At 50.9% G+C, this 25,435-nt stretch overlaps 1 protein-coding gene across 1 annotated transcript in view; it reads left to right on the forward strand.

Moving 5' to 3' along the window:
- The window catches only part of TM9SF2 (transmembrane 9 superfamily member 2), a 262,110-nt gene that overhangs the window by 160,183 nt on the left and 76,492 nt on the right, over positions 1-25,435 (forward strand). The window contains exon 13 of the mRNA XM_085622258.1: positions 13,176-13,335. Within this exon, the coding sequence (XP_085478384.1) occupies positions 13,176-13,335 (160 nt within the window). The remainder of the gene's footprint in view (positions 1-13,175; positions 13,336-25,435) is intronic.

A 25,435-nucleotide genomic window follows, 5' to 3' on the forward strand; every position in this document is an offset into this window, starting at 1 on the left:
CAGACCCCAGTGCACCTCTAGATGCACAGGACCCACAACTCTATGGAGCGAAAACATCTCCGACAGAGGACACAGCAGCGTTCAACGCTCTTATTGAACGTGCTGCAAATAATCATGACGTGCAGCTTCACTCTGACACCGTGGAAGACGACTTCCTTATGGACACTTTCGCTTCCTCGGAAAGGCATGTAAAGACTCTGCCCATGCTTGTTAAAGGAGTCCTCAAACCAGCCAAGGACATCTTCAAGGAACCCACCAGGGCACGGGTGATAAACCCCAGGATCGACAAAAAGTACAGATCAGCACCTGGGGACCCTACTTACATCAGAGGCCAATTACCTCTCGACTCCATTGTCGTTGCGAATGCTCGCAAGAGGGCACACTCGCAATCAACAGGTGACGCTCCTCCCCCGGACAAAGAGTCCAAGGTTTTAGAGACCACTGGCAAGCGAGTTGCCGCCCAGGCTGCCAACATATGGCGCATAGCCAACACTCAAGCGCTCCTCGCTCGCTACGATAGAGCGTACTATGATACAATGGAGCAACTACTCCAACATCTCCCTGACCAGTTCAAAGAAGGTGCAGAAATTCTTATCAGAGAGGGACAGCTACTCACAAATGCTTCCATCAAGTGTGCACTAGATGCCGCAGACACGGCGGCCAGGGCCATAAACACAAGCGTCATGCTGCGACGACATGCCTGGTTGCGAATCTCCGGATTCAAACCTGAGGTGCAAAATTATATACTGAACCAACCTGTCAACCCCGACTATTTATTCGGGCCGGAGGTTGACACGGCCCTTGAGAAAATAAAAAAGGACACGGACACCGCAAAGTCAATGGGGGCTCTCCAGACTCAGTCCTTTCGGAGCAGCTCCTTTCGTCGCCCCGGAAATAGAGGAGCAGGTAGAGGGCAGGGGTCACAGCAGACATACAACAAAGGCAATACCCAAACCACCTACGATAAAAACACCCGGGGTGGATATTGTGGCTCCAGTACAAAGGGCAGAGGACGCGGCTACGGCAACACCAGGTCCTCCCCCAAGAACAAGCAGTGACGCCCTCTCCCTTCCTCCCGACCACATAACACCTGTCGGGGGAAGGCTACAAAGGTTCCTGTCCACGTGGAACTCCATCACCACGGACAGGTGGGTCAAAGATATTGTCAAATACGGTTACTGTCTAGAACTAACCTCCACTCCACCCACAATACCTCCAAAAAACCGTCCTATGTCCTCAGAGCACTTAACGCTCTTACAGCAGAAGGTGCAAAGTATGCTTCTAAAAGGCGCAATAGAGGTCGTACCCGTCCACGAGCAAGGTACGGGGGTGTACTCCCTGTACTTTTTAATACCGAAAAAGGACGGGTCACTCAGACCTATATTAGACCTGAGACCCCTAAACAGATACATTCTTTCCGAGCATTTTCACATGCTCACTCTACAGCAAGTCCTCCCGCTGCTCAAGCAGGGAGACTTTCTAGCCACACTGGACCTCAAGGATGCGTATTTCCACATACCCATTCACCCATCACACAAAAAATACCTCAGGTTCACTGTTCAAGGGCAGCACTACCGGTTCAAAGTCCTTCCCTTCGGCGTGACAACGGCACCAAGGGTGTTTACAAAGTGCCTAGCTACTGTAGCGGCACATCTACGGAGGCAGCACATACATGTCTACCCTTACCTGGACGACTGGCTCGTTCAAGCAAAGTCAGCCCAGCAATGTGCCAGCCACATGTCCCGCACCATTCACCTCCTTCACAGTCTGGGGTTCTCACTAAATTACCCAAAATCCCATCTGCTGCCCGCACACGTACAACAGTACCTAGGTGCGACTATAGACACTCTGGCGGCCACGGCTCAGCCCAATTTGGTGAGAATCAACAGCATACAACTGCTGATCTCCAAGTTCAAACCCAATCACTCACTTCCGGCGCGAGTGTTCATGCAGTTGATAGGCATGATGGCCTCCTGCATCTTCATAGTCCCACACGCGAGACTACATATGCGCCCGCTTCAGGAGTGCTTGGCACGTCAGTGGAATCAGGCTCAAGGACAATTGAAAGACCTAGTGTTGGTGAGCGGTCGGGCATACAACTCTCTGCATTGGTGGAATCCACAAAACCTTTGCAAGGGCCGACCGTTCCAAGAGCCTGTTCCACAAATAGTACTGACAGCAGACGCGTCTCTCCATAGATGGGGAGCTCATGTACTCCACTACACAGTGCAGGGACTATGGACGACACAACAGAAGAAGATGCACATCAACCTTCTGGAACTGATGGCAATCTTCCTAGCCATGAAGGCATTCAAAGTACATCTGTGCAACAAGGTCGTGTTGATCCGGACGGACAACATGACCGCAATGTACTACATACAGAAGCAGGGAGGGACGCACTCTCCACAGTTGTCTCATCTGGCTCAGAGCATGTGGAAGTGGGCCATTCAGAGGAACATGTTCCTCATGGCGGAACACCTCCCCGGCAAGGACAACCAAATGGCGGATCTGCTCAGCAGACACAGCCACCAGATGCACGAGTGGGAGTTACACCCATCAGTACTCCAGCCGTACTTCCAGCAGTGGGGTCATCCAGAGATAGACCTGTTCGCCACAAGCGAAAACGCAAAATGCCAAAGCTTTGCCGCCAGGTTCCCACATCCGCAGTCGCAGGGCAATGCGATATGGATGAACTGGTCTGGCAGATTTGCGTACGCTTTTCCCCCAGCACCGTTGATACCGCTGGTGGCTCGCAAACTCAGACAACACTCCCTAACACTCGTCCTAGTTGCTCCTACGTGGGCACGCCAGCCATGGTACACCACCTTCCTCGAACTTTCCGTGGTGCCGCATCAAAGGCTGCGGATCAAACCCGCGCATTTAACGCAGAACCATGGAGAGATTCAGCACCCAGATCCGCAACAGCTGAACCTGGCGATCTGGCTCCTGAAGTCCTAGAGTTTGGCTACCTCAACCTGCCACCTGACTGTATGGACATCATCAAGGAGGCCAGAAGACCCACTACAAGAGCTTGCTATGCAGCCAAATGGAAAAGGTTTGTTATTTACTGCGGTAATAATGACATTAATCCGCTGGACGCATCCATCCAAAACATCATTTGTTACCTCCTACACCTATACCGATGCAATCTGGCGTACACCTCTATACGTGTCCATTTGACCGCAATATCAGCCTATCTACAAACCAGGCAGCACCTCTCTCTATTCAGAGTGCCTGCCATCAAAGCATTCTTGGAAGGACTCAAACGAGTCAAGCCACCCACCAGCTCCAATGTGGAACCTCAACCTGGTCCTCACACGCCTGATGGGTCCACCCTTTGAACCTCTCCACTCATGCGAGATTCAATTCCTCACCTGGAAAGTAGCCTTCCTGGTAGCGATCACTTCTTTAAGAAGAGTTAGTGAACTCCAGGCACTAACAGTTCAAGAGCCATTTATTCAGGTTCATGCCAACAGGGTCGTACTACGTACCAACCCCAAATTCATGCCCAAGGTAATATCGCAGTTCCACATGAATCAAACTATTGAACTGCCCGTTTTCTTCCAAAACCCACAAACTGTCGCGGAAAGGGCACTCCACACACTAGATGTCAAAAGGGCCCTCATGTATTACATCGACAGGACCAAACCCTTTAGGAAGACAAAACAACTGTTCGTTGCCTTTGCCCCACACCACAAAGGTAACGCCATCTCCAAAGCAGGGATAGCCAGATGGATAGTTAAGTGTATCCAAATTTGTTATCAAAAGGCAAAACGCACATTAACTATTCCCCCACGAGCCCACTCAACACGTAAGTTAGGGGCCTCCATGGCTTTTCTAGGAAATATTCCCCTGCATGATATATGTAGAGCAGCCACCTGGTCCACTACACACACATTTACAAAACACTATTGCGTAGATGTGCAGTCAAAACAGCAGGCAGCTGTAGGACAGGCTGTTCTCAAAACCCTTTTTCAGACCGCTGCAGCTGGCACTGGTGGCCGCCGCTAATAGAGGGCACTGCTATACATTCTATGCACAGATATGAATTCAGCAGCCCACATGCCTCGAACTGAATATGCTACTTACCAGTATGCATCTGTTCTTGGCATGTAGGGCTGCTGACATTCATATCGCCCTCCCTCCTCCCCGGCGCCTGTAGCAGCTGCAGCTCTCAGAATTACTGTAAGCATGGTCATCACTTTCTGTATCTACTCCATCACTGCCACAATGGCGAAAAACAATCTGAGGATGGAGAGGATGCCCATGCGCACTGTAGTCCAGGGGAGGAGTCACCTATCCAAGGATACTCCGAAGACTCTTCCAGGACAACAACGTGCAAACATCCGGACCCAACACTAGGCGGCGATCTATGCACAGATATGAATGTCAGCAGCCCTACATGCCAAGAACAGATGCATACTGGTAAGTAGCATATTCAATTCGTCTCTACCACTCCTCCACAGATATGTTCGAGGGTAACCATTGCAAGGCACTGGCGAGCATTAGGGCTACGATCGGATTTTGGAAGAGCCTCCCATTGGCTCCAATTGGGAGAGTAGCGTTGGCCAAAATGATCATGGTTCCGAGATTGCTGTATTTTTTTACCAACCTGCCCGTAATCCCGCCCAGGACCTTTTTCCGGGACCTAGACTCCCTTCTTAGTGCGCTCATCTGGGGGTCCACCAGACACAGAATAGCCCTGACAAAACTACAACTGCCCACCACGCAGGGTGGCTTGGGAGCCCCATCATTCGAAACCTACTTCTTAGCAGCACAACTGCAATGGCTGTCTCATTGGACAGCAGACAGGTATACTGTGGAAACTCATACCATCGCAGGACAGGTATCGGTTCCGGAGATCCGTCGCTTGCTCCTCCCTGGCACACACCCAAAGCCCACGTACCCCTTACAGGTGTTGGTCGCACGTAAGTGCATGCTGCGGATACACCGCATGTCCCCGGGGACCCCGTTGTACTCCCCTCTACTCACTCTGGTAGGATGGCCCAACCGGGAACACTACTACACGAATAGCGCGCTTCGCACATGGACGAGGTGTGGCTTAACGGAGGCGGCGTCCCTTTTCGAGGACGGGCAACTAAGACCGTTCCTTAGTTTGGTGGAGGAATACGAGCTTCCCCCAGGGCAGTTCCTGCTTCACCGCCAACTCCTAGATAGCTACCGACCGCATCAGGACCTAAGTAATGGGGAACCACACACACACCCAGTGCTACACACGATCCTACATATGGGAGCAGGACGCCATCTAACTACATGGCTTTACAAAGCCATACGGGAATTGACTAATAAACCATTGGCGACCCTCCGGGCCACCTGGGAGGCGGAAATCGGGCGGGTGCTCCATGAGGGGGAGTGGGAGAAGGCTTTGAGATACCCTAAGAAAGTCTCCAGAAACGCACGTTTTAAAAACATCCAATATTACATCCTACACAGGGCCTATCTCACACCTGCACGCCTCCAACGATTCTACCCTGACACTCAGTTCCTATGCCCCAGATGTCACGAACAAAATGAAGACTTTCGGCATATGTTTTGGAGCTGCTCCGTCATTCAAATCTTCTGGCACCACATTCACACCGCTTTGAGTACCCTCACTGGGCTAACTTGCATGAACACTTGGGAGGCCAGTGCCATAGGCATCTTTCGCGTAAGTAAGCAGCACAAGGTGCAGACTCGCTTCCTCTCCTTAGCGGTGCTCTTGGCCAAACGCAGCATAGCCATGCATTGGCGTTCCCCCACCGGTCCTCCGGTGGCGGCGTGGGTGGGAGCTACGTACAAATGGGCGGCGGCGGAGGAGACATTACGGGAGGAGGAGGTGAAAGGGACCCGCAAGCACCCTATATCAATGGAATGGGCCATGTTATTATACCAGTTTAGGCAGCTCTCCCCGGGGGCGGACCCACCAGATGACGCATCTACACAACTAATCCAGAGTACACAGTCACAGGCTCTGCCCACCTGAATCCGTAGACTCCCAGCCGCGCGAGGTCTTGACAAACCCTAGCTCCAGGCACACTATTACGATTCTCGGTCGTAACGACTAGGATAGGCAAACATGAGTATCAGAGGTGCCTCACCATCACGACGCTACATTCCCTCACTAGTGTAATTGGATATATTCTTCCATTTTCATTCCCTAGTTTATACCTATGTTAAACCCCAGTTCCTTTGCCATATATGGAACCCGAGATCGTAGGATGTGAACGTCACGATAACTGTATGCACTGTTTATGCTTCCTGGTGACGAATCATCAATCAATACAGTTGTTAAGTATCCTTACAGGATGTATGATCGGACACGACCACTTGAAGAATATGAATGATGTACAATGTATGAAATGTGAAAATGGCAATAAAAATAAGTTTAAAAAAAAAAAAAAAAAATATTGATCCACTAGATGCCTCTATCCAAAATATTATTTGTTATCTTTTGCATCTACAGCGTGCTGGTCTAGCCTACACTTCTATTCAATTGCATCTTGCGGCAGTAGCTGCATATTTGCAAAACAAACAACAGCTATCTTTGTTCAAGGTTCCAGTAATTAAGCATTTATGGAGGGACTTAAACGAGTAATACTACCCATGGTACCTCCTGCACCAGTTTGAAATTTGAACATTATCCTATCAAGACTCATGGGTCCACCTTTTGAGCCATTACACAACTGTCCATTACAGTTTCTTTCATGGAAAGTTGCCTTCCTCATTGCTATCACTTAATTGAAGAGAGTTGGTGAGCTGCAAGCATTCACCTTAGAAGAATCCTTCTTTCAGCTTCAGAAAGATAGAGTAGTTCTTCGCACCAACCCAAAATTCCATCCCAAAGTGGTTTCTGCTTTTCATATCAACCAATCAGTTGAGTTACCTGTGTTCTTCCCTCAGCCTGATTCCGTAGCAGAAAGAGCTCTTCACACACTTGATCTCAGAAGAGCGTTATTGTACTATATTAAAAGAACAAAAGATTTTCATAAAACAAAACAACTGTTTGTTGCGTTTGCTACACCTCACAAAGGCAATCCTATCTCTAAATCTGGTATTTCAAGATGGATTGTTAAATGCATTCAAACTTGCTACGATAAAGCTAAAAGAGCTTTATCTATACCGCCTTCAGCACATTCCACTCGTAAAATAGGAGCGTCTATGGCCCTCTTAGGTAACATCCCTAAAGCTAACATTTGTAAGGCAGCAACATGGTCCACACCACACACATTTACCAAACACTGTTGTATGGATGTGTTCGCACGTCAACAAGCCAGTGTAGGGCAAGCAGTGCTATAGACACTTTTTTAAACAACTGCAACATCTACCAGTTATCCACCGCTTTGGGGGAATATTGCTACACAGTCTATGCAAAGCATGTGTATCTACAGCACACATGCCTCTAACGGATTATGTTACTTACCCAGTAAGCATCTGTTCCTGGCATGTAGATTCACCTGAGCCCTCCCACCTCCCTGGGTACCTGTATTTGTTGCAGTTTTCATCATTTACATTACATATGCATGGACATCTCTGTACTACACTCACTCCTCTTGCGGGAAAACAATTAACCAATGGAGTCTATGCCCATGCGCACGATCACCAAAAGGAGTCACCTTACCTCGTGACTAGGAAAGACTTCTAAGAAAAACAACTTGCAAACATGCGGACACAAATCTAGATGGCAGGAGTATGCAAAGCGTGTGAATCTACAGCTCTACATGCCAAGACCAGATGCTTACTGGGTAAGTAACATAATCCTTTTCAGATGATATCATCCAGACAGCTCTAAGTTTGTGTGGAAGATGCAGTTGATCATGCTAGGTGCAACAACCTGAGATTCATTCTTAGCGGCCAACCCAAAACATGGACTGTTCTAAGCGCAACAAGATGGTGCTATCCGCAGATCATCCTCAGAAGCTGCTGACTGATTCAAATCCTCCAGAGTCGCATAAGTCTGCAAACCAGATTCACTACTAGGAGTCCTATCCTGGAAACGTAAAGGACTGAATAATAAAAATAGAAGAGGAGCTGTACTGACTGCTCCAGAGCAGGGAACATCACCGAAACAGCCTGCCTCAATCCCCTAACCATCCCAGAAGAAAACATGACAGTTGGCCCAGCCCACTGTTCCAGAGGTGGTTCAACCCCCAAATGGCCTTTTGGATTAAAGCACTAGAGGCCAAGTCTCGAGGCCAAGATGTATAGCCCCAACCCAGAGAGACTCTAAAGTCCAAGCCTTGATCAGAGTTACCCAACATAGTCTTTCAAGCCTGTTTCAAATATGCATTGAGGAATGCTTGCATCTTCTATCGCAATAATCTCAAATGCTCATTTGCACATGCACCTATTGCAACAGTGTCTGGACAAAAATGATCACAAAACGACTGGTCAATGGGAGGATCTAGTGTTGGTGGGGCCCACAGTTGAGCACAAACTGCAGTGGTGGAACAGCAAGAGCCTAGTACTAGCAAAGTTGTTTCTCTGCTACCAGTGACCATTACTGCAGATGCCTCACTGTGTGTGAAGCACATTTGGGTGACCTCATAGTTCAAGGATAATGAGCTACTTAGCAACAGAGGTCGCACGTCAGTCTCCAGAATTTATGGCAATTCAATTTGTGTTAAGGATGTTTAAAAAACGAATTAACTACAAAATAGAGCTTGTTCGTACAGACAACATGACCATAGTGTATTACATTCAACAGCAAGGTGATACTCACTCACCTCAGTTGTCCAAGTTGACCCAGACAATGCGCATCACGCCAATCACCTTAAAGCCGTTCTCCAAGTAGGAAACCTCATAGAGCAGCACAACGACTTCACAGGCCTTCTCATCAGGACGCTTCAATACAAGGACCAGAGTTGGATCAAGACTAAAGCCTTTCAACAGTACATTGTCTGCTGCAGGACCCCAACTATTGAGCCATTTGTAGAGTGCAAGAATACAAAATGGCACAGCTTCACCTCCAGTTACCCACAGTCCATGGGCAATGCATTGTGGAGGAATTGATCAGGGATATTTGCATATGCTTTTCCTTCACTACCGCTGATAACTGTATGTACACATTCATTTACTCTATCCATTCCATTATCACTTGCCTTCATAGAGTGGATAAATTGCAAGTATTAACTGCAGAGGAACCTTTTAGTCAATTGCAGAAAGGTTGGTTCATTTTTAAGACATACCCTTGTTTTCTGCCTAAGGTTGTCTCCCCTTTTCATATGAAACCATTGATTTGTCAATCTTTTTTTCCACAACCTCAAACAATTGCAGAAAGTTTTACACTCTCTAGACTTAGAGTTCTCATGTATTGCACTGATAGAACCAAAGCTATTAAAAAGACTAAGCAAATGTAGCTTTTGGTAATCCACACTTAGAGCACTTAGAGAGCCTGTTCCCAAGTCAGTTTGCTGGATGGCTAGTCGGGTGTATCCAAGTCCATTATACTAAGGCAAAACTTGCATTGCATGTTGAGCCGAGAACACATCCCACTGGCAAAAGGGGCCCCCTATGGCTTTCCTTTGCCACATTCCACATGCAGCCATTTGTATAGATGCAATATGATCTACCATCCACGCTTTCACAAAGCATTATTTTGTGTACATTCAAGCCCACCAAGACGCGCAAGTCGCTTAAACTGTTCTTAAAACGTTGTCCCAAACGTCTTCTCCTGTAGCTTGCAAGCCACTGCTTCAGGGAGACTGGCACTGTTTTCTGGTCTATGCAGAATGTGCAACCTACAGCAACACCTGCTGCAAACAGAACACATTACTTACCTGTAGCAGCCATTTTGCAGATTATAGTAATTTAGATTCATATGTTCTCTCCCGCTTCCCCAGATGCAAGCTCACACTGTGGTGCTTAGACTCTTTTCAAACATTTAGGCATGATATACCACTATACAAAGACTGTCGTGTTTCGGATTACTACACTAATTAACTCTCACCCATGTAAGGACAAGCATTTGCAATGCAATAGGTCTCGCATTATTAAAGTTTGAGCTATAGGCATTGTTAAATAATGCAACACCAATAGCTCAAACTTTAAAAATGCGAGACCTATTGCATTGCAAATGCTTGTTTTCTTAGGTTTGCGCTGGCTAGAAGCGCTTAACATCCCATGCAATCGTATTCATCACACAAATATCAGCAGCAAGTACATTGACCTCTGGAGCTACAGGCTTTCCTTCCCCAAGTGGCGATTCGGCGTGAAACGAGCATGTGGCGAGAGAGGAAGGCGCCGGCCAGCAGGGGACGCAGTCTCCTCGTGATGGAGGGTGCAGGCGCCCTTGTGTACGTGCAGAAGAGCCCTCCAACCCCCGAGTCTCCCCCCCTCTGCCCCTCCACCCTGGGCACTAGCAGAAACTTGAGACTGCGGTGGAGCTCGGACAAGTTCAACTCCCCGCTTCCTGCCCCGCGACCCCCGGCCCCTTCACTCGTAATGCAATTTATTATCCATTCAAGCTTAAATGTCAGACCCAGCCACCGCGCCCTGCCGTATAATTAAGAATTGTCTGCGCGCATTCATCTAGGGACGGATGCCCGGGGGTACGAACTCCCCACCAACCACAACACACACTCTGACGCGCATACATACACACGACCACAAAATGCACAAGACAGCGCACCACACATACATGTATGAAACACCACACTACAGGCATAGGGTTACAAAGCATGGTCATCTCACACACACACAAAATGCTACTCACAAACCTTACACTTACATGAAACACAACAACACAGGCATAGGGCTACAGAGGACTGTCATCTCACGCACTCAAAATGCTAGTCACAAACCATCTCACCAACGCACAACACCACTTCGTAGGCACATGCCACAAACACCGACAACACAAGCCAACATCACCTTACACTTACATGAAACGCCACAACACACATACGTCTACAAAACACAAGTCACAAGACATCGCACCACACGTGCATGAAACACCACACTACAGGCATACAAAGAAAACGGCCATCTCACGCAACTCACACAAAATGCTACTCACAAACCATCTCCACCGCTCACTACATACGTACATGAATGATGCAACACCATTTCGTAGGGACAGGTCACACACACACCGACACACAACTCAGGCCATCGTCACCTCACACAGCTAAATCGCAACTCACAACAGACTCAAATAGACAAGGCATTGCCACAGCAACACACGCACAAGTTCCCCACAACACTTGCACACACCTCACAGCAGGCCAACGAATCACAAGTGCACTCTGAGGCATTGCCCACACCCGACGGACACACATTCCAAGCACATGCACGCCCATCAGAAACACTCCGCTGCTGCCAAACATACCCCTACAACACAGGCACATTCACAACCACGCACGACCTCAAAGCGCACGTACCCACAACCCATGCACAGCATAAGTGTTAGCCAGAAGCCGCGTACCACCACGGCCCCCCCACGGACCGCAGCAACCACCGCGGGCACCCACGAAGTGCCCCTTCAGCAGCTCCCAGCAGCCCCGCACCTGCAGTTGGGAGTGTCCCGGGGGACAGTTGGGATAGTGGGGGGCTGGAAGCGCCCAGAGCCAGGCGGTGCGAGGGCAGGAGGCGCTGGAGAAAATTTTGTGCTAGAGGGAGATCGGGTTTCAGGCGCATCACAGGCGGCCATATCAACCTTCTGCTGCTGGAGGGGTGGGAGGGTGAGCTGTGTACAGGAGAGGCAGAGGGGGTCCGCAGAGCAGGCCTCGGGGTGCCACCCACCGCACGGGGCCCAGGCACCTCACACACAGGGGGCCCAGGCCTGCATGAGGCTCCCTGCTGGGCGTGGCTGCCACCCACCGCACGGGTCCAATCACCTCATGCACACGGGGGTCCAGGGCTGCACGAGGCTCCCTGCTGGCGCGGGGGGCACTGGGTGCCACACAACGCACGGGGCCCAGTCATCTCATGCAAACAGGCGCTCAGGGCTGCACGAGGCTCCCTGCTGGTGCGGGGGGGCACTGGGTGCCACCCACCGCACAGGGCCCCCACTCATCTCATGCACACGGGGGCCCAGGGCTGCACAAGGCTCCCTCCTGAGCGAGGACCTGGCCCAAAGGCCTTTTGTTACAGGGAAGACTGCTCAAGCCAACATGGGAACCGGGCACTAGAGGCAGAATATGCCTCATAACCACCCAAATTTTCCTACACTATGACAATTAAACCTTCCCCCGACCCCTTAAATAATAAACAAGTAGAAGAAAATAAAGCGTCCGCTCCTTATTTTCCTGGGAACTGGATCAGAAGAGTCGGAGAGCTAGACGGCGCTTGAAAGGTGCTGAGCGCTGCGATCTGGCAGACGTGCGCGCGAGAGGCATGTGCTTTCAATTATCGTGCCCGTGTCTGGGCACGATAATTGCTCCTCCCACGGCCTATAGGCCATGTGAGGAGCTATGCGCGTGCCTCGGGCCAATTGCGTGCAGTCTTTTACAATAAGACGCACGCAAAGGCCAATTGGGGAAGCTCAAAAGGAAACTCACAGGCACGAGCGTGTGCGATTTCCTAGGGGCACCTAATATTACCTGTTTTTCACATACAAAATGTCTCGTGCTGCGCAGTGCACCGCTAGGCGCGAGACCTAAAAAACCATCCAAGGTGGAGTCTCTCTTGGTGCATTGTGAGTTTTTGGGGAGGAATCACAAGTTACCTGTAAACTAAACTCTTAACTTCGAGGCAAATCAAGTTGCAACATGTGCACCTAACACTAGATCTACGGCAGTACAAGCTGCAAAATGATTGTTAAAGATAAGAAACGTTTTCAATTTTGTGTATACTTTGCATTTGTTAATCCTGTTTCAGATTGAGAGTTAATTCTCTTCGTTCCACCTGAATATTGTTTGTGTTTAAGACCAATTATGTATTGAGCTCAGATATGCCCTGGCTACCTCTGCGTATTCTGCAGGTCTCATAGGAGGCTGCCAAGACTCAGCTAAAAGAATAATGCTGCTTTCTTTGTGGATGAGAAGCTGGCCTCAGTTTGATTGATATTGCAGTAGGTACCAAAGGGTGTAACAAGATGGCCAAATAGATGATAAAAGCCACTTAAACAGAACCTTAATGTTTGAGTTCTGTGAAACGTTTACAAATCTTAATGATGTATGACGCTGTGCTTTTACTTAAAGTTGTATCTAATTAAAGTACCTTGTTTGTTTTTGCAGCATTGTGTTTGCTGATTTCTTTGTCATGAATTTAATCCTATGGGGAGAAGGATCTTCAGCAGCTATTCCATTCGGTACTTTGGTTGCCATACTGGCCCTGTGGTTTTGCATATCTGTCCCACTGACCTTTATTGGTGCCTACTTTGGCTTTAAGAAAAATGTAAGTATATTTGAAAATATTTTGCTACTTTTTCATTATTTTATAAATGTTGGGCATATCAATGGCTCCACTTTAAATATATTTTACTGTGAACCTGAAATTAGATTTTATCTTCGGTGTAATGCTTAAGCTGCATCTTGCGAGTAGTTTTCTCCCGATTGTGTTCTTCAGCACTTGCGGACTTCTCTTGGTGCTGCATTAGGCTAGATTAATTCGAGTAGATTTAGTGAAAGCTCAGCTTTTTTTTTTTATTCCTGCTGGTACTGCCTGCCTTGATTAGGACCATCACCACTTGTGGGACACCCCCGCGCCGCACGGCCACCAGCTGCTGCGTGTGCCCCTTGCCTGCCCTCTGCCTCACTACTGCCCCGTTCGCCGGTTGCCGGCTGCCGCCGCTGCGGCTGTTTTTGCTCTTGTTTTGTTACGAATTTGTGCCTGTTTTGTATAACTTTCTTTTCTTCCTTGTTTTGTCACGAATTTGTGCCTGTTTTGTATAACTTTCTTTTCTTCCTTGTTTTGTCACGAACTTGTGCCTGTTTTGTATAACTTTCTTTTTCTCCTTGCTTTGTTGTGAATTTGTGCTTGTTCTGTTTAATTACTATTTTCCCCGTGTTGTGGTTTCCTTCCGTGCTGCCCGCCTACCCCTCCGCCCTCCCTTCCCGCCACCGCCGCTCTTCCCCGCCCCTTTTTCGATTCTGTACCCTCCCCGCTCCCGCCTCCCAGCTGCTCCGCCCACCCGCGCACTTGGCCTTAAAGGGCGACCGTGCGACGCAGGTGAGTGTGACCCACTTGTGGGACACCCCCGCGCCGCACGGCCACCAGCTGCTGCGTGTGCCCCTTGCCTGCCCTCTGCCTCACTGCTGCCCCGTTCGCCGGTTGCCGGCTGCCACCGCTTCGGCTGTTTTTGCCCTTGTTTTGTCACGAATTTGTGCCTGTTTTGTATAACTTTCTTTTCTTCCTTGTTTTGTCACGAATTTGTGCCTGTTTTGTATAACTTTCTTTTCTTCCTTGTTTTGTCACGAACTTGTGCCTGTTTTGTATAACTTTCTTTTTCTCCTTGCTTTGTTGTGAATTTGTGCCTGTTCTGTTTAATTACTATTTTCCCCGTGTTGTGGTTTCCTTCCGTGCTGCCCGCCTACCCCTCCGCCCTCCCTTCCCGCCACCGCCGCTCTTCCCCGCCCCTTTTTCGATTCTGTACCCTCCCCGCTCCCGCCTCCCAGCTGCTCCGCCCACCCGCGCACTTGGCCTTAAAGGGCGACCGTGCGACGCAGGTGAGTGTGACCCACTTGTGGGACACCCCCGCGCCGCACGGCCACCAGCTGCTGCGTGTGCCCCTTGCCTGCCCTCTGCCTCACTGCTGCCCCGTTCGCCGGTTGCCGGCTGCCACCGCTTCGGCTGTTTTTGCCCTTGTTTTGTCACGAATTTGTGCCTGTTTTGTATAACTTTCTTTTCTTCCTTGTTTTGTCACGAATTTGTGCCTGTTTTGTAGAACTTTCTTTTCTTCCTTGTTTTGTCACGAACTTGTGCCTGTTTTGTCTAACTTTCTTTTTCTCCTTGCTTTGTTGTGAATTTGTGCCTGTTCTGTTTAATTACTATTTTCCCCGTGTTGTGGTTTCCTTCCGTGCTGCCCGCCTACCCCTCCGCCCTCCCTTCCCGCCACCGCCGCTCTTCCCAGCCCCTTTTTCGATTCTGTACCCTCCCCGCTCCCGCCTCCCAGCTGCTCCGCCCAACCGCGCACTTGGCCTTAAAGGGCGACCGTGCGACGCAGGTGAGTGTGACCCACTTGTGGGACACCCCCGCGCCGCACGGCCACCAGCTGCTGCGTGTGCCCCTTGCCTGCCCTCTGCCTCACTGCTGCCCCGTTCGCCGGTTGCCGGCTGCCACCGCTGCGGCTGTTTTTGCCCTTGTTTTGTCACGAATTTGTGCCTGTTTTGTATAACTTTCTTTTCTTCCTTGTTTTGTCACGAATTTGTGCCTGTTTTGTATAACTTTCTTTTCTTCCTTGTTTTGTCACGAACTTGTGCCTGTTTTGTATAACTTTCTTTTTCTCCTTGCTTTGTTGTGAATTTGTGCCTGTTCTGTTTAACCCCTTCGGTGCTCATGACGGAACGGTTCCGTCATGAGCCACGGTTGAGCTGTGCTCATGACGGAACCGTTCCGTCATGACCACGCCCGCGCAAGATTCCGTCAGCACAGCGGCCGCAGCATCGAAGGGGTTAATTACTATTTTCCCCGTGTTGTGGTTTCCTTCCGTGCTGCCCGCCTACCCCTCCGCCCTCCCTTCCCGCCACCGCCGCTCTTCCCCGCCCCTTTTTCGATTCTGTACCCTCCCCGCTCCCGCCTCCCAGCTGCTCCGCCCACCCGCGCACTTCGCCTTAAATGGCGACCGTGCGAACGCGCAGCGGCCACGCGCAGCGGGCGCGCCGACTGCGCGCCGAAGGCGCGCCAAAGGTAAGCCCGTCTGCGCCCGTCCACGCCTGGACCGCGCCCAGTGCCAGGACCCCTGGCCCACGAGGACCCCGACCGACCCGCCTGACGTACTCCGCCGCCACCCTCACCGCTCTCAACACCGGCCGACTCCCAGAATGCCATCAAGCCACTCCACGACGTACCCACGGACCCTTCAGCTGCCACGCCTGCAAGTTCACTTGCATCCAGACCTGCCTCGCACCAGCACCCACCAAGCCGAACACCAGCAGCACCCACCTCAAGTGCATCCTGCTCAACACCCGCTCCGTCCACAGACACGCCATCGAACTTTGGAACCTCCTCGACACCACAGCTCCAGACGTTGCCTTCCTCACGGAGACCTGGATGAACGCCTCTTCAGCTCCCGACATCGCCACCGCCATCCCAGAGGGCTACAAGATCGTCCGGAGGGACCGCAACGCCAACCAGATGGGAGGAGGCATCGCCATCATCCACAGGAGCACCATCCGTCTCACGACCAGCACCGACAACACCCTGACCAGCGCCGAACACCTGCATTTCCAGATCCACACCAACCCGAACACCACCCTCAGAGGCACCCTGATCTACCGACCCCCTGGACCACGCACACAATTCAGCGAGGACATCGCCGACTTCGTCAGCCCGCATGCCCTCCCCTCCGCTGACTACGTCCTCCTGGGAGACCTCAACTTCCATCTGGAAAATAACAACGATCGCAACACCAGCACCCTGCTCGACAACCTCGCCAACCTGGGACTCAAGCAGCTGGTGTCCACCCCCACCCACCTCGCCGGACACACACTCGACGCTGTCTTCTCATCCAGCAAGGACATCGACTTCAGCCACGCCACAGAGCTTCAATGGACGGACCACAGCTGCGTCCACTTCACCTTCAAGAAAGCGACGACCCACCAGCACCAGCAACAAGCCGCCCGCAGAAGCTGGAACAAGATCACAGCAGACCAGCTCGCCACCTCCCTGAGCCAGCACCCCCCTGCCAGCTCAGCGAACCCCAGCCAGGCCGCCGACAACCTCACGAAGTGGATCAGCAACTGCGCGGACGAACTCGCCCCACTGAGGACCCCGCCCAGCAGACCCGGCAGCAAGAAAGCCCCATGGTTCACCGACGAACTCAAGAGCTCCAAGAAGAACTGCCGAGCCCTCGAGAAAGTCTGGAGAAGGGAACCGACACTGGACAACAGGACCTCCTTCAAACTTGCCACCCGGAAACACCACCAGCTGATCCGCGCCGCCAAGAAAACAGCATTCAAGGACCGGTTGGACAACAACGCACACAACTGCAAGGAACTCTTCAACATCGTGAAAGAGCTCTCCAACCCCAGCGCAGGAAACAACGACATCACCCCATCGCAAGACCTCTGCAACTCCCTCGCTTCATACTTCCACAACAAGATCGCGGACATACACAACAGCTTCAACAACCAACCGACGCACACCATGACCGAGCAACCACCCCCCCCCACCACCCTCCACGCCTGGACCCCGATCAGCACCGAAGACACCATCCGCACGATGAACTCCATCCACTCCGGATCACCAACCGACCCCTGCCCTCACCACATCTTCAACATGGCCGACGCTGTCATCGCACCCCACCTGCGAAACATCATCAACACATCCTTCGACACCACCATCTTCCCTGAGAGCTGGAAACACGCCGAACTCAGCGCTCTACTCAAGAAACCAACATCGGACCCCACCGACCTCAAGAATTACCGCCCCATCTCGCTCCTCCCGTTTCCAGCCAAAGTCATCGAGAAGACCGCCAACAAGCAGATGGCCGCTTTCCTCGAGACGAACGGATCCCTCGACCCCTCACAGTCCGGCTTCCGAGCCAACCACAGCACCGAGACCGCCCTCATCGCCGCCACCGATGACATCCGAGCCCTGATGGACAATGGAGAAACAGCGGCCCTCATCCTCCTAGACCTCTCCGCGGCATTCGACACGGTCTGCCACCGAACCCTAGTACGGCGCCTCAGCAACATCGGAATCCAGGACAAGGCGCTGGAATGGATCATCTCCTTCCTCGACGGAAGAACACAGAGAGTCCGCCTACCACCATACAAGTCAGAGGCCTCCGGAGTCATCTGCGGCGTCCCCCAAGGATCATCTCTGAGCCCCACCCTCTTCAACGTCTACATGAGCCCCCTCGCGGCCATCGTACGCAAACACAACCTCCGCATTATCTCCTACGCCGACGACACCCAGCTGATCCTCTCCCTGACCAACGACCCCGCCGCCGCCAGAGCCAACCTGCACGAAGGGATGAAAGAGGTAGCCGAGTGGATGACGACCAGCCGCCTGAAACTGAACTCGGACAAGACGGAGGTCCTCATCCTGGGCTCCTCTCCCTCCGCCTGGGACGACTCCTGGTGGCCCCCCGCCCTGGGCACCGCACCCAAACCGACAGACCATGCACGCAACCTGGGCTTCATCCTGGACTCCTCCCTCTCCATGACCAGGCAAGTCAACAACGTCTCCTCGGCATGCTTCAACATCCTACGCATGCTACGGAAGATCTTCTGGTGGATCCCCACCGAGACCAGGAAGACCGTCACCCAGGCCCTCGTCACCAGCCGACTGGACTACGGCAACGCCCTCTATGCCGGTACCACCGCCAAGCTCCAGAAAAGACTCCAGCGGATCCAGAACGCCTCAGCCAGACTCATCCTCGACATCCCACGAACCAGCCACATCTCCGGACATCTGAGAGACCTTCACTGGCTCCCCGTCAACAAAAGAATCACCTTCCGCCTCCTCACCCACGCACACCAAGCCCTACACGACCAAGGCCCGAGCTACCTCAACAGCCGAGTCAACTTCTACGCTCCCAAACGCCACCTCCGATCAGCCAACCACGCCCTCGCCGCCGTCCCCCGCATCCGAAAAGCGACTACAGGAGGAAGGTCCTTCTCCTACCTGGCCGCCAAGACCTGGAACTCCCTCCCGACCGACCTGCGCCTGACCCAAGACCACCTCTCCTTCAGGAAGAAGCTGAAGACCTGGCTGTTCGAGCAGTAGCAGCTCCCCCCCAGCGCCTTGAGACCCTACGGGTATGTAGCGCGCTTTACAAGTGTCATTGATGGATTGATTGACCCTATCTTATTACTTGCAGTATTACTACATACCTTTTAGGAGCTCGCAGAAACTGAATAAAACTGTGTCCCAAGAGACTTTTATTAATTGGCATAGATGCCAAATGTTCACTTGTGTTTTCAGGGTTATGACTATAGCGAGCCTTTTATCATGCACTTGAAGGGTCATAAAAAGGGCTCAAACAGTCCTGCTGGAGACACACTTATTGTGGCTACAGTGAGGCAATTCAGTGTGAGCCTGAAGTAGGTATTCCTAATTCACGAACAACCCAAGAGGAGTTGGGGTTAATTCTAGGGATAATTCCCACTTACCTGAAATGTCTAATTGTCCTTCAAAAACAAGGTGCCACCACCTGTTTCTGCTTTACACTAGTGTCACTGTACCTACATGGTATTGCACACAATACACCCACCTGAATCACTACCACATGCACCAGCGATTACCCTCAACTACCATGCATTGGCTCTGTAAGAATTTCAGTAGTGTCCCACTCTCTTAATGTTTTTATTCTATATGTTTAATGATTTTTTTACCTGCATCTCACCCTTTGTTTTTTTTGGTGCCGGGCATTCTAGAAGTGTGCATTGTTTAGCTTAGTCAACTGAGGTGATAGCTACTCTGTCTATTAATAATAATCTTTGCCTAAAACCCTTCAATGTATTTAATCCATCCCTCTCTGTCTGTCCAGGGCCTAGGGCTTTGTAGTGTCTGAGTGAACATTTTGAGTAAGACTTGTCACATATGTGAAGTCCCCTTTTGCGTCCAGATCTTTGCCGTCTCCTTTTTTTGAGTTGAGCAGGACAACTAGAAAACTTGTGGAGACCATTCAGTGCAAAAAGTAGAGATCTTTTTATAAAATCCTGCATTACTGCCAGTGATGATTTCAGGCCTTTGCCTGAATATGACTAATTGAGACAAGGTTTGAGCCTTGTAACATATTTCAGTGGATGTTCTACGTTAATGCAGACAGCCCACGCAATACCAATCAGCAACTTGTGAGTAGAATTCAGCTTGGAGCAATAATTCACCCCACAAGTTCATGCCGTGGTAAATAAAACCAATATTCACCTTTCATTCCTGTGCAAGACTGACCAGCCCACGAAAGAAATCAGTGAGTGGCACTCACCAGAATCCTTAGCTATTGCCTGGCTGGATAGTTGTGTGTCCCCACCGTTGATGACTTATAATGTAGGACTTTAGCAAAAATACTCATGATGTCACTTAGCAATCACAATTTTGATGTCTATTTAAATACACTGGCTTTTCTTAGTGGCCTACATTAGCAATCTGCCTCAACCATATGTGATGTGCGCGGCATGTTGCAGCATAGTAGAGGCCATGTTGGAAAACATGGTGTTTCCTATTTACTTTGCGTAGTTGCTTGACCAGAGCTACAGTTGGCCCCTGAGTGGTCCCTTACAAGGCAAGTGGAAAGTACATATATCTGCTAGAGACATACAGCCACATATTCCTTAAAATAGAACTTCCAGGCATCCGGCTAGATCTGGAAGATTTTTCATAGCAGTACCCCAGTGTGCCGGTAGATGGTGTCGGTCGACATGACGTCTGCATCATCTATATAGGCGCCACCTCGGCGTGCTGACGTCAGTTCTTTTCTTTCTGCTCCAGCCTGCACAGATCCGTCTAAGAGAGCTACCCCCTGTCACTTTTTGACAGACTTTTTTCGAGTTTTTGTCGACTTTTCTCGGTTTGTAGGTATTTCAAGTAAGAAGACCTCAGTGTTCAAGCCATGCGCTTCCTGTCCACCTCATCATGTCGGTTACTGACCTCCACCTCGTGTCTATGGTGCCTGGAGCGCGACCACGACCCAAAGTCGTGCTCTGACTGCCGGGTCATGGCGTCAAAAGCTGTGAGGGAGCGGTCCCTAAAGCTGATCACTGCCCTGCGTCCGGCACCTCTGAGGTCTCCCCAGAGATGTTGTTCTGCTCTCGGTCGAGAGGAAGGTCCGAGCACCGCTCTGGGGATCAAGTCTTCCTCCTCTCACTCGAAGTCATTGAGGTCAGGTAAGAGGCGCCACAAAAAACACAAGAAGTCGAAGAATGCACCTGACGAGATGATGATTCTAGGCGCTCGATGCCCCACTCCACGGAGCAGGTGGCTGGGTCAGCTCGGTGTTTCCCTCCCTTTCCTCGGCCAGGAGCGACCCCCACCCAATTGAAAACCTTTTATGATGTCATGTGCACCATATTTGGGCAGCTTGATCTTGCCGGCGCACCTTCGGCCCTGCAGGCTCACCAGAAGGCGCTCCCCTGAGTTATGTGCTGTCGACTCCTGCCCCCAAGCCCAGGACTCCTCTCGGATCAGTTCCTGGATCCGGACTGGCTCCGGCTGTACCAACTAGTCCTGCGCTGAGACCCTTGATGTCGCCCGTGCCAATCGGCAGCGACACCTCCATCCTGATTCCGGACGACAGAGAGCCAGTTGGGCGTCCTCTGACGCCAACACCAGAGCCGTCAATCTCCATGTCCTATCCTTTGCCTTATTCTGAAAGTCTAGGATTGGATGAGGATTTGGAGAGGCCGAAGGAGCCCTTAGATGTCCCTTTTTATAATGAAGAAATCGACTGGTACGAGGAACAAGTTGATGCCAGTGACTTAGACACCTCTGCAGAGCGTGACACTCTTTCTCCTCTTAACCTAGCTACGGAGGAGGGGGCTTCATTCGCTATGGTGGTGCATAGGATTGCGAAGGTCTTAGACCTGCTGCTTACTACGGAGGCATTCAAGAACAATGTCTTGACAGAGGTCCTGCAGCCAGGTGTTTCCACTTAAGATCCCTTGCTGCCATCCAACAAGACCTTGACCGATGTTTTACTGGGCACCTGGTCCAAGCCCAGCACAAGGGCTCCTGTGAACAGAACCATCACCTGCCGCCATTGTCCTTCACCAGGCAACCTAACTTTTCTCTTCTCGCTCCAAACCCCCCAAAGCTTGGTAGACCAAACCTCTGCTTCCAATTGCGCGTTCCCTTCCGCACCCTGGATAAAGAATCCAAAAGGCTGGACAGCTTTGGTAAGAAGATGTTCTCTCCCACCAGCCAAGCTTTGCGGTCGGTAAACACTGCATGCCTCTTGGGTTGTTACCTCCATTCACTATGGGAAACAGTTGCACAAGTGCTGTCACAATTCCCGGGAGATGCCCTGGCTTTCCTCTCCCAAGCTGTTGTAGACAAAAGAGATGTAGCAAAGTTTGCCATACGCTGTCGCCTAGACACATCAGATTCACTGGGCAGAGCTATTTCATCCACAATGGCTGTTTGGCGCAACGTCTGGCTGAGAAAGTCTGGCTTTTCTGGGGATGTCCAAATTAACCATATGGACATGCCCTTTGATGGCTCCATCACTTAGGAGACAGGGTGGACGCCGCCCTAGAGCACTTAAAGGAGTTGTGGACTATGGCCAAGTCCTTGGGCATCTCAGTGTCATCCCGGCCCACGTCCTCCTTTCGCTCCTTTCATGGCTATGGAAGAGGATTCCAACCTACCCCAGCCAGAGGACAGTGCAAGTTCTGCAACCTCTGCATGAGCACGGTTCACCCAGACCCTGTGGGTCAGGTCAGGCCACAAACTCCCCTCCCTCTACCTCCAAACCTTCCAAGTCTGATCCTCCCAGATCATGGGTGACCAGTTGGTGGCAGGATAAGCCATCACCTCCAACACTGGCGGGAAATCGCCTTGGACAGGTGGGTTTTGCAAATAGTCCGAAGGGGCTACTCCCTCCCCTTCAAAACTACTCCTCCTTCCATGCCTCCAACGTACAATCGGCTGAAGAAGGATCACCTTGTCTTACTTCGAGAGGAGGTCAAAACTCTCTTAGCCAAGGGAGCTATAGAGAGGGTTCCCGTGCCAGAAATAGGATGTGGTTGCTATTATCGCTATTTTCTGGTTCCAAAGAAGGACGGAGGCCTTCGTTCTATCCTCTACCTCCGATCCCTCAACTACTTCCTCAAAGAGAAGTTCAAGATGCTCACTCTTGCTCAGGTCCTGTCTGCCCTGGATCCGGAAGACTGGATGGTGGCGTTGGACTTGAAGAAAGCCTACGTTTGAGGCATATGAGCTGCAGATCACACACTATGCATAGATCTCCATCTGGTGTTGAGCCCGGATGTTTGCACTTTGTTGTTGTATTGGAATAAGTCTTTGGAAGTCACGAGATAGGTGACTCCTCATCTGGACAATAGTGCGCATGGGCATTGACTCCATCTTCAGATTGTTTTTTTCCGCCATCGGGCTCGGATGTGTTCGTCACGCTCCAGTTCGGTGGTGTTACCGTTCTACCTTTCGACGTGCAATCCTTCACCCATTCTTCGGTATTGATTTCGATCATGTTTCCCATTTGACGCGCATCTCTACAAACTTGAATTCTTCGATTCCGGTCGTTGACGCAGGCCTTCGGGCCTAGCTGCGCCATCAGGCCTTTTGGCTCATGGAAAGGACTCCTTTCAAAAAGTGTCCTCAATGTGGATCCAAGTTTCCACACGCTGATCTTCACGAGGTGTGTAACCTCTGCCTTTCGCCCGAGCACGAGGCCAAAGACTGTCCAGCTTATGCCTCTTTCCGCTCCAAGAAAACAATACGGGATCGTCGGGTTCGAAGAAGCATGGCTCAATCATCAACCTAGATACCGGACGGTATCTTCCAAGAAGGCATCAATGTACCTGAGCAGAAGCATATCGAAGAGGGCAACATTAGCGCCTCCGAAGCAGACGACTCCGACGTTTAAGACATCCCCATCACTCCAGGGCAGCGGGTCGTAAGTACTGACGTTGACCCCTCACCCATTCATAAAAAGGCTTCGGTAACACCTTCACCTTCGGGCCCAGGTGCACACCGGGACCAAACTTCCCATGCCCCGCCTTCGGGCTTGGCAAAGAAGTCAACACATAAGCCTTCTGACCACTCTGGATCGAGTGAGCCTACCGTCGGTACAGAAACCCCATCCCCGGTACCAAAACAAAAGACCAACCCAAAGGGAAACCACTGTCTTAGTTCACACCGAAGCCTGGTTCCACATCGGCGCATTCGGCACCGAAATCCACTGGCACTGATCCTTCGGATCCGAAAAATCATCTCTGGACCATTAGGGCTCTGCTCGTGAAGTCCGCGTCATCTATATAGACACCACCTCGGAGCACTGACGTGAGTACTTGTCACAACTTCTCATGCCAGAAGCACGGAGCCATGAAGCGAACTGACAATGGTGTGTTAAAACAACTAGGGCCCTGCAGCGGGACAGCTCTAACATTTAAAAACGGATCCTCGTGGCCAGGGCTTCCTATGCAATCCCAAATGCTCTATTAGGGGATAGTTTGGTCAAGCAGCCTTGGGCGTAACACATAGGAGTGTAAGACATTTGCAAATATACACACCGTGTTTAATAAATGGCAACGCAACTCAAGAAGGAGATCCACACCAATTTATAAAAATAGCAGATATCTGTATAGATGTTTAGGCATCAGAGAAAAATCATTCAGGTAAGTACGTTTTCAGATATAAATTCTTTTCACTTTACAAAGTGGACACATAGTGCAATTTATGAGTTCTGCAATGCTATCCGCAAACAGATAGAGTTCGACGTACAGGACGAATCTCCAGGGGTAAAGGTGAGTGGTGGGCAAGGTCCTAGACAGCACCAACAGTACACCACCAGCGGCACCAGGCCGGGTGCAGGGTGCAAATCAATGACGGAAGCCCAATCCGTTTCAGTGGGGATCGGTCTCTGTAAAAAGAGGCTACAGACTCTGGCTAGGAAGTCAGTCTGGCTGAACCAGCAAGTGGGATCAGGCCTTGCGATGCTCATGGACGAGGTACACCTTTGGTCTGCTTCACCAAGCCCTAGAAGTGATGGGTGTAGAGGTGTCTTTAGGCGTCAGATTTTTCCTTGCTGTCGCGGTAGAGGGAGACTTGCATCCAGAGGCTGCAGGCCATATCGTGGAGTCCAGGAGGGGTGCTACCATGATTCAGGTCTGGTAACTTTTTTGGCACCGTTGGCCCACTTCAATTATGGCCGGAGGCGACTGGTGCAGTGGCTGCTTCAGGTGTCTGGTTTTGGCGGTTCCGGAGGCCTCAGAGTCTTCTCCTCTGGAGCTCTTTAGAACAGGTCTGCTGTTCGCAGGGGTCTCAAGCCTTTTTCGAAGGCAGGCAGTCCTTCCAGGTTTCTGGAGTCAACAGCTGCAGGACAAATAGACTGGTGCAGTTTTCGACAAGGGGTGCAGACAGTCCGATGGAGGGCCAAGTCAGGTGGTCTTTTCAGTCTTCTCTGCTTTTGCGGCCCTTTAGTGTCTTTTGTCAACTTAGGACGTCAGGAACTGCTTCTCTGGTGCCAGAGACTCTCCTTCATACTGAATTTAGGGGAGTGTTGGGTAGTAGCCAATGGGCATCTGACCCTTGGGGTCACTACGCCCCCTAAATGACCACTTCCTGTGGAAAATGAGCATAGCCCTGTCACAGAATTCCTAGGTATGACATTACTAAGATGCTACCTCTGAAACTTTTTGTCCACCTCAGTTAG

This window comes from Triturus cristatus, chromosome 8 (genome assembly GCF_964204655.1).
Source record: "Triturus cristatus chromosome 8, aTriCri1.1, whole genome shotgun sequence".
In the NCBI taxonomy this organism is placed as follows: Eukaryota; Metazoa; Chordata; class Amphibia; order Caudata; family Salamandridae; genus Triturus; species Triturus cristatus.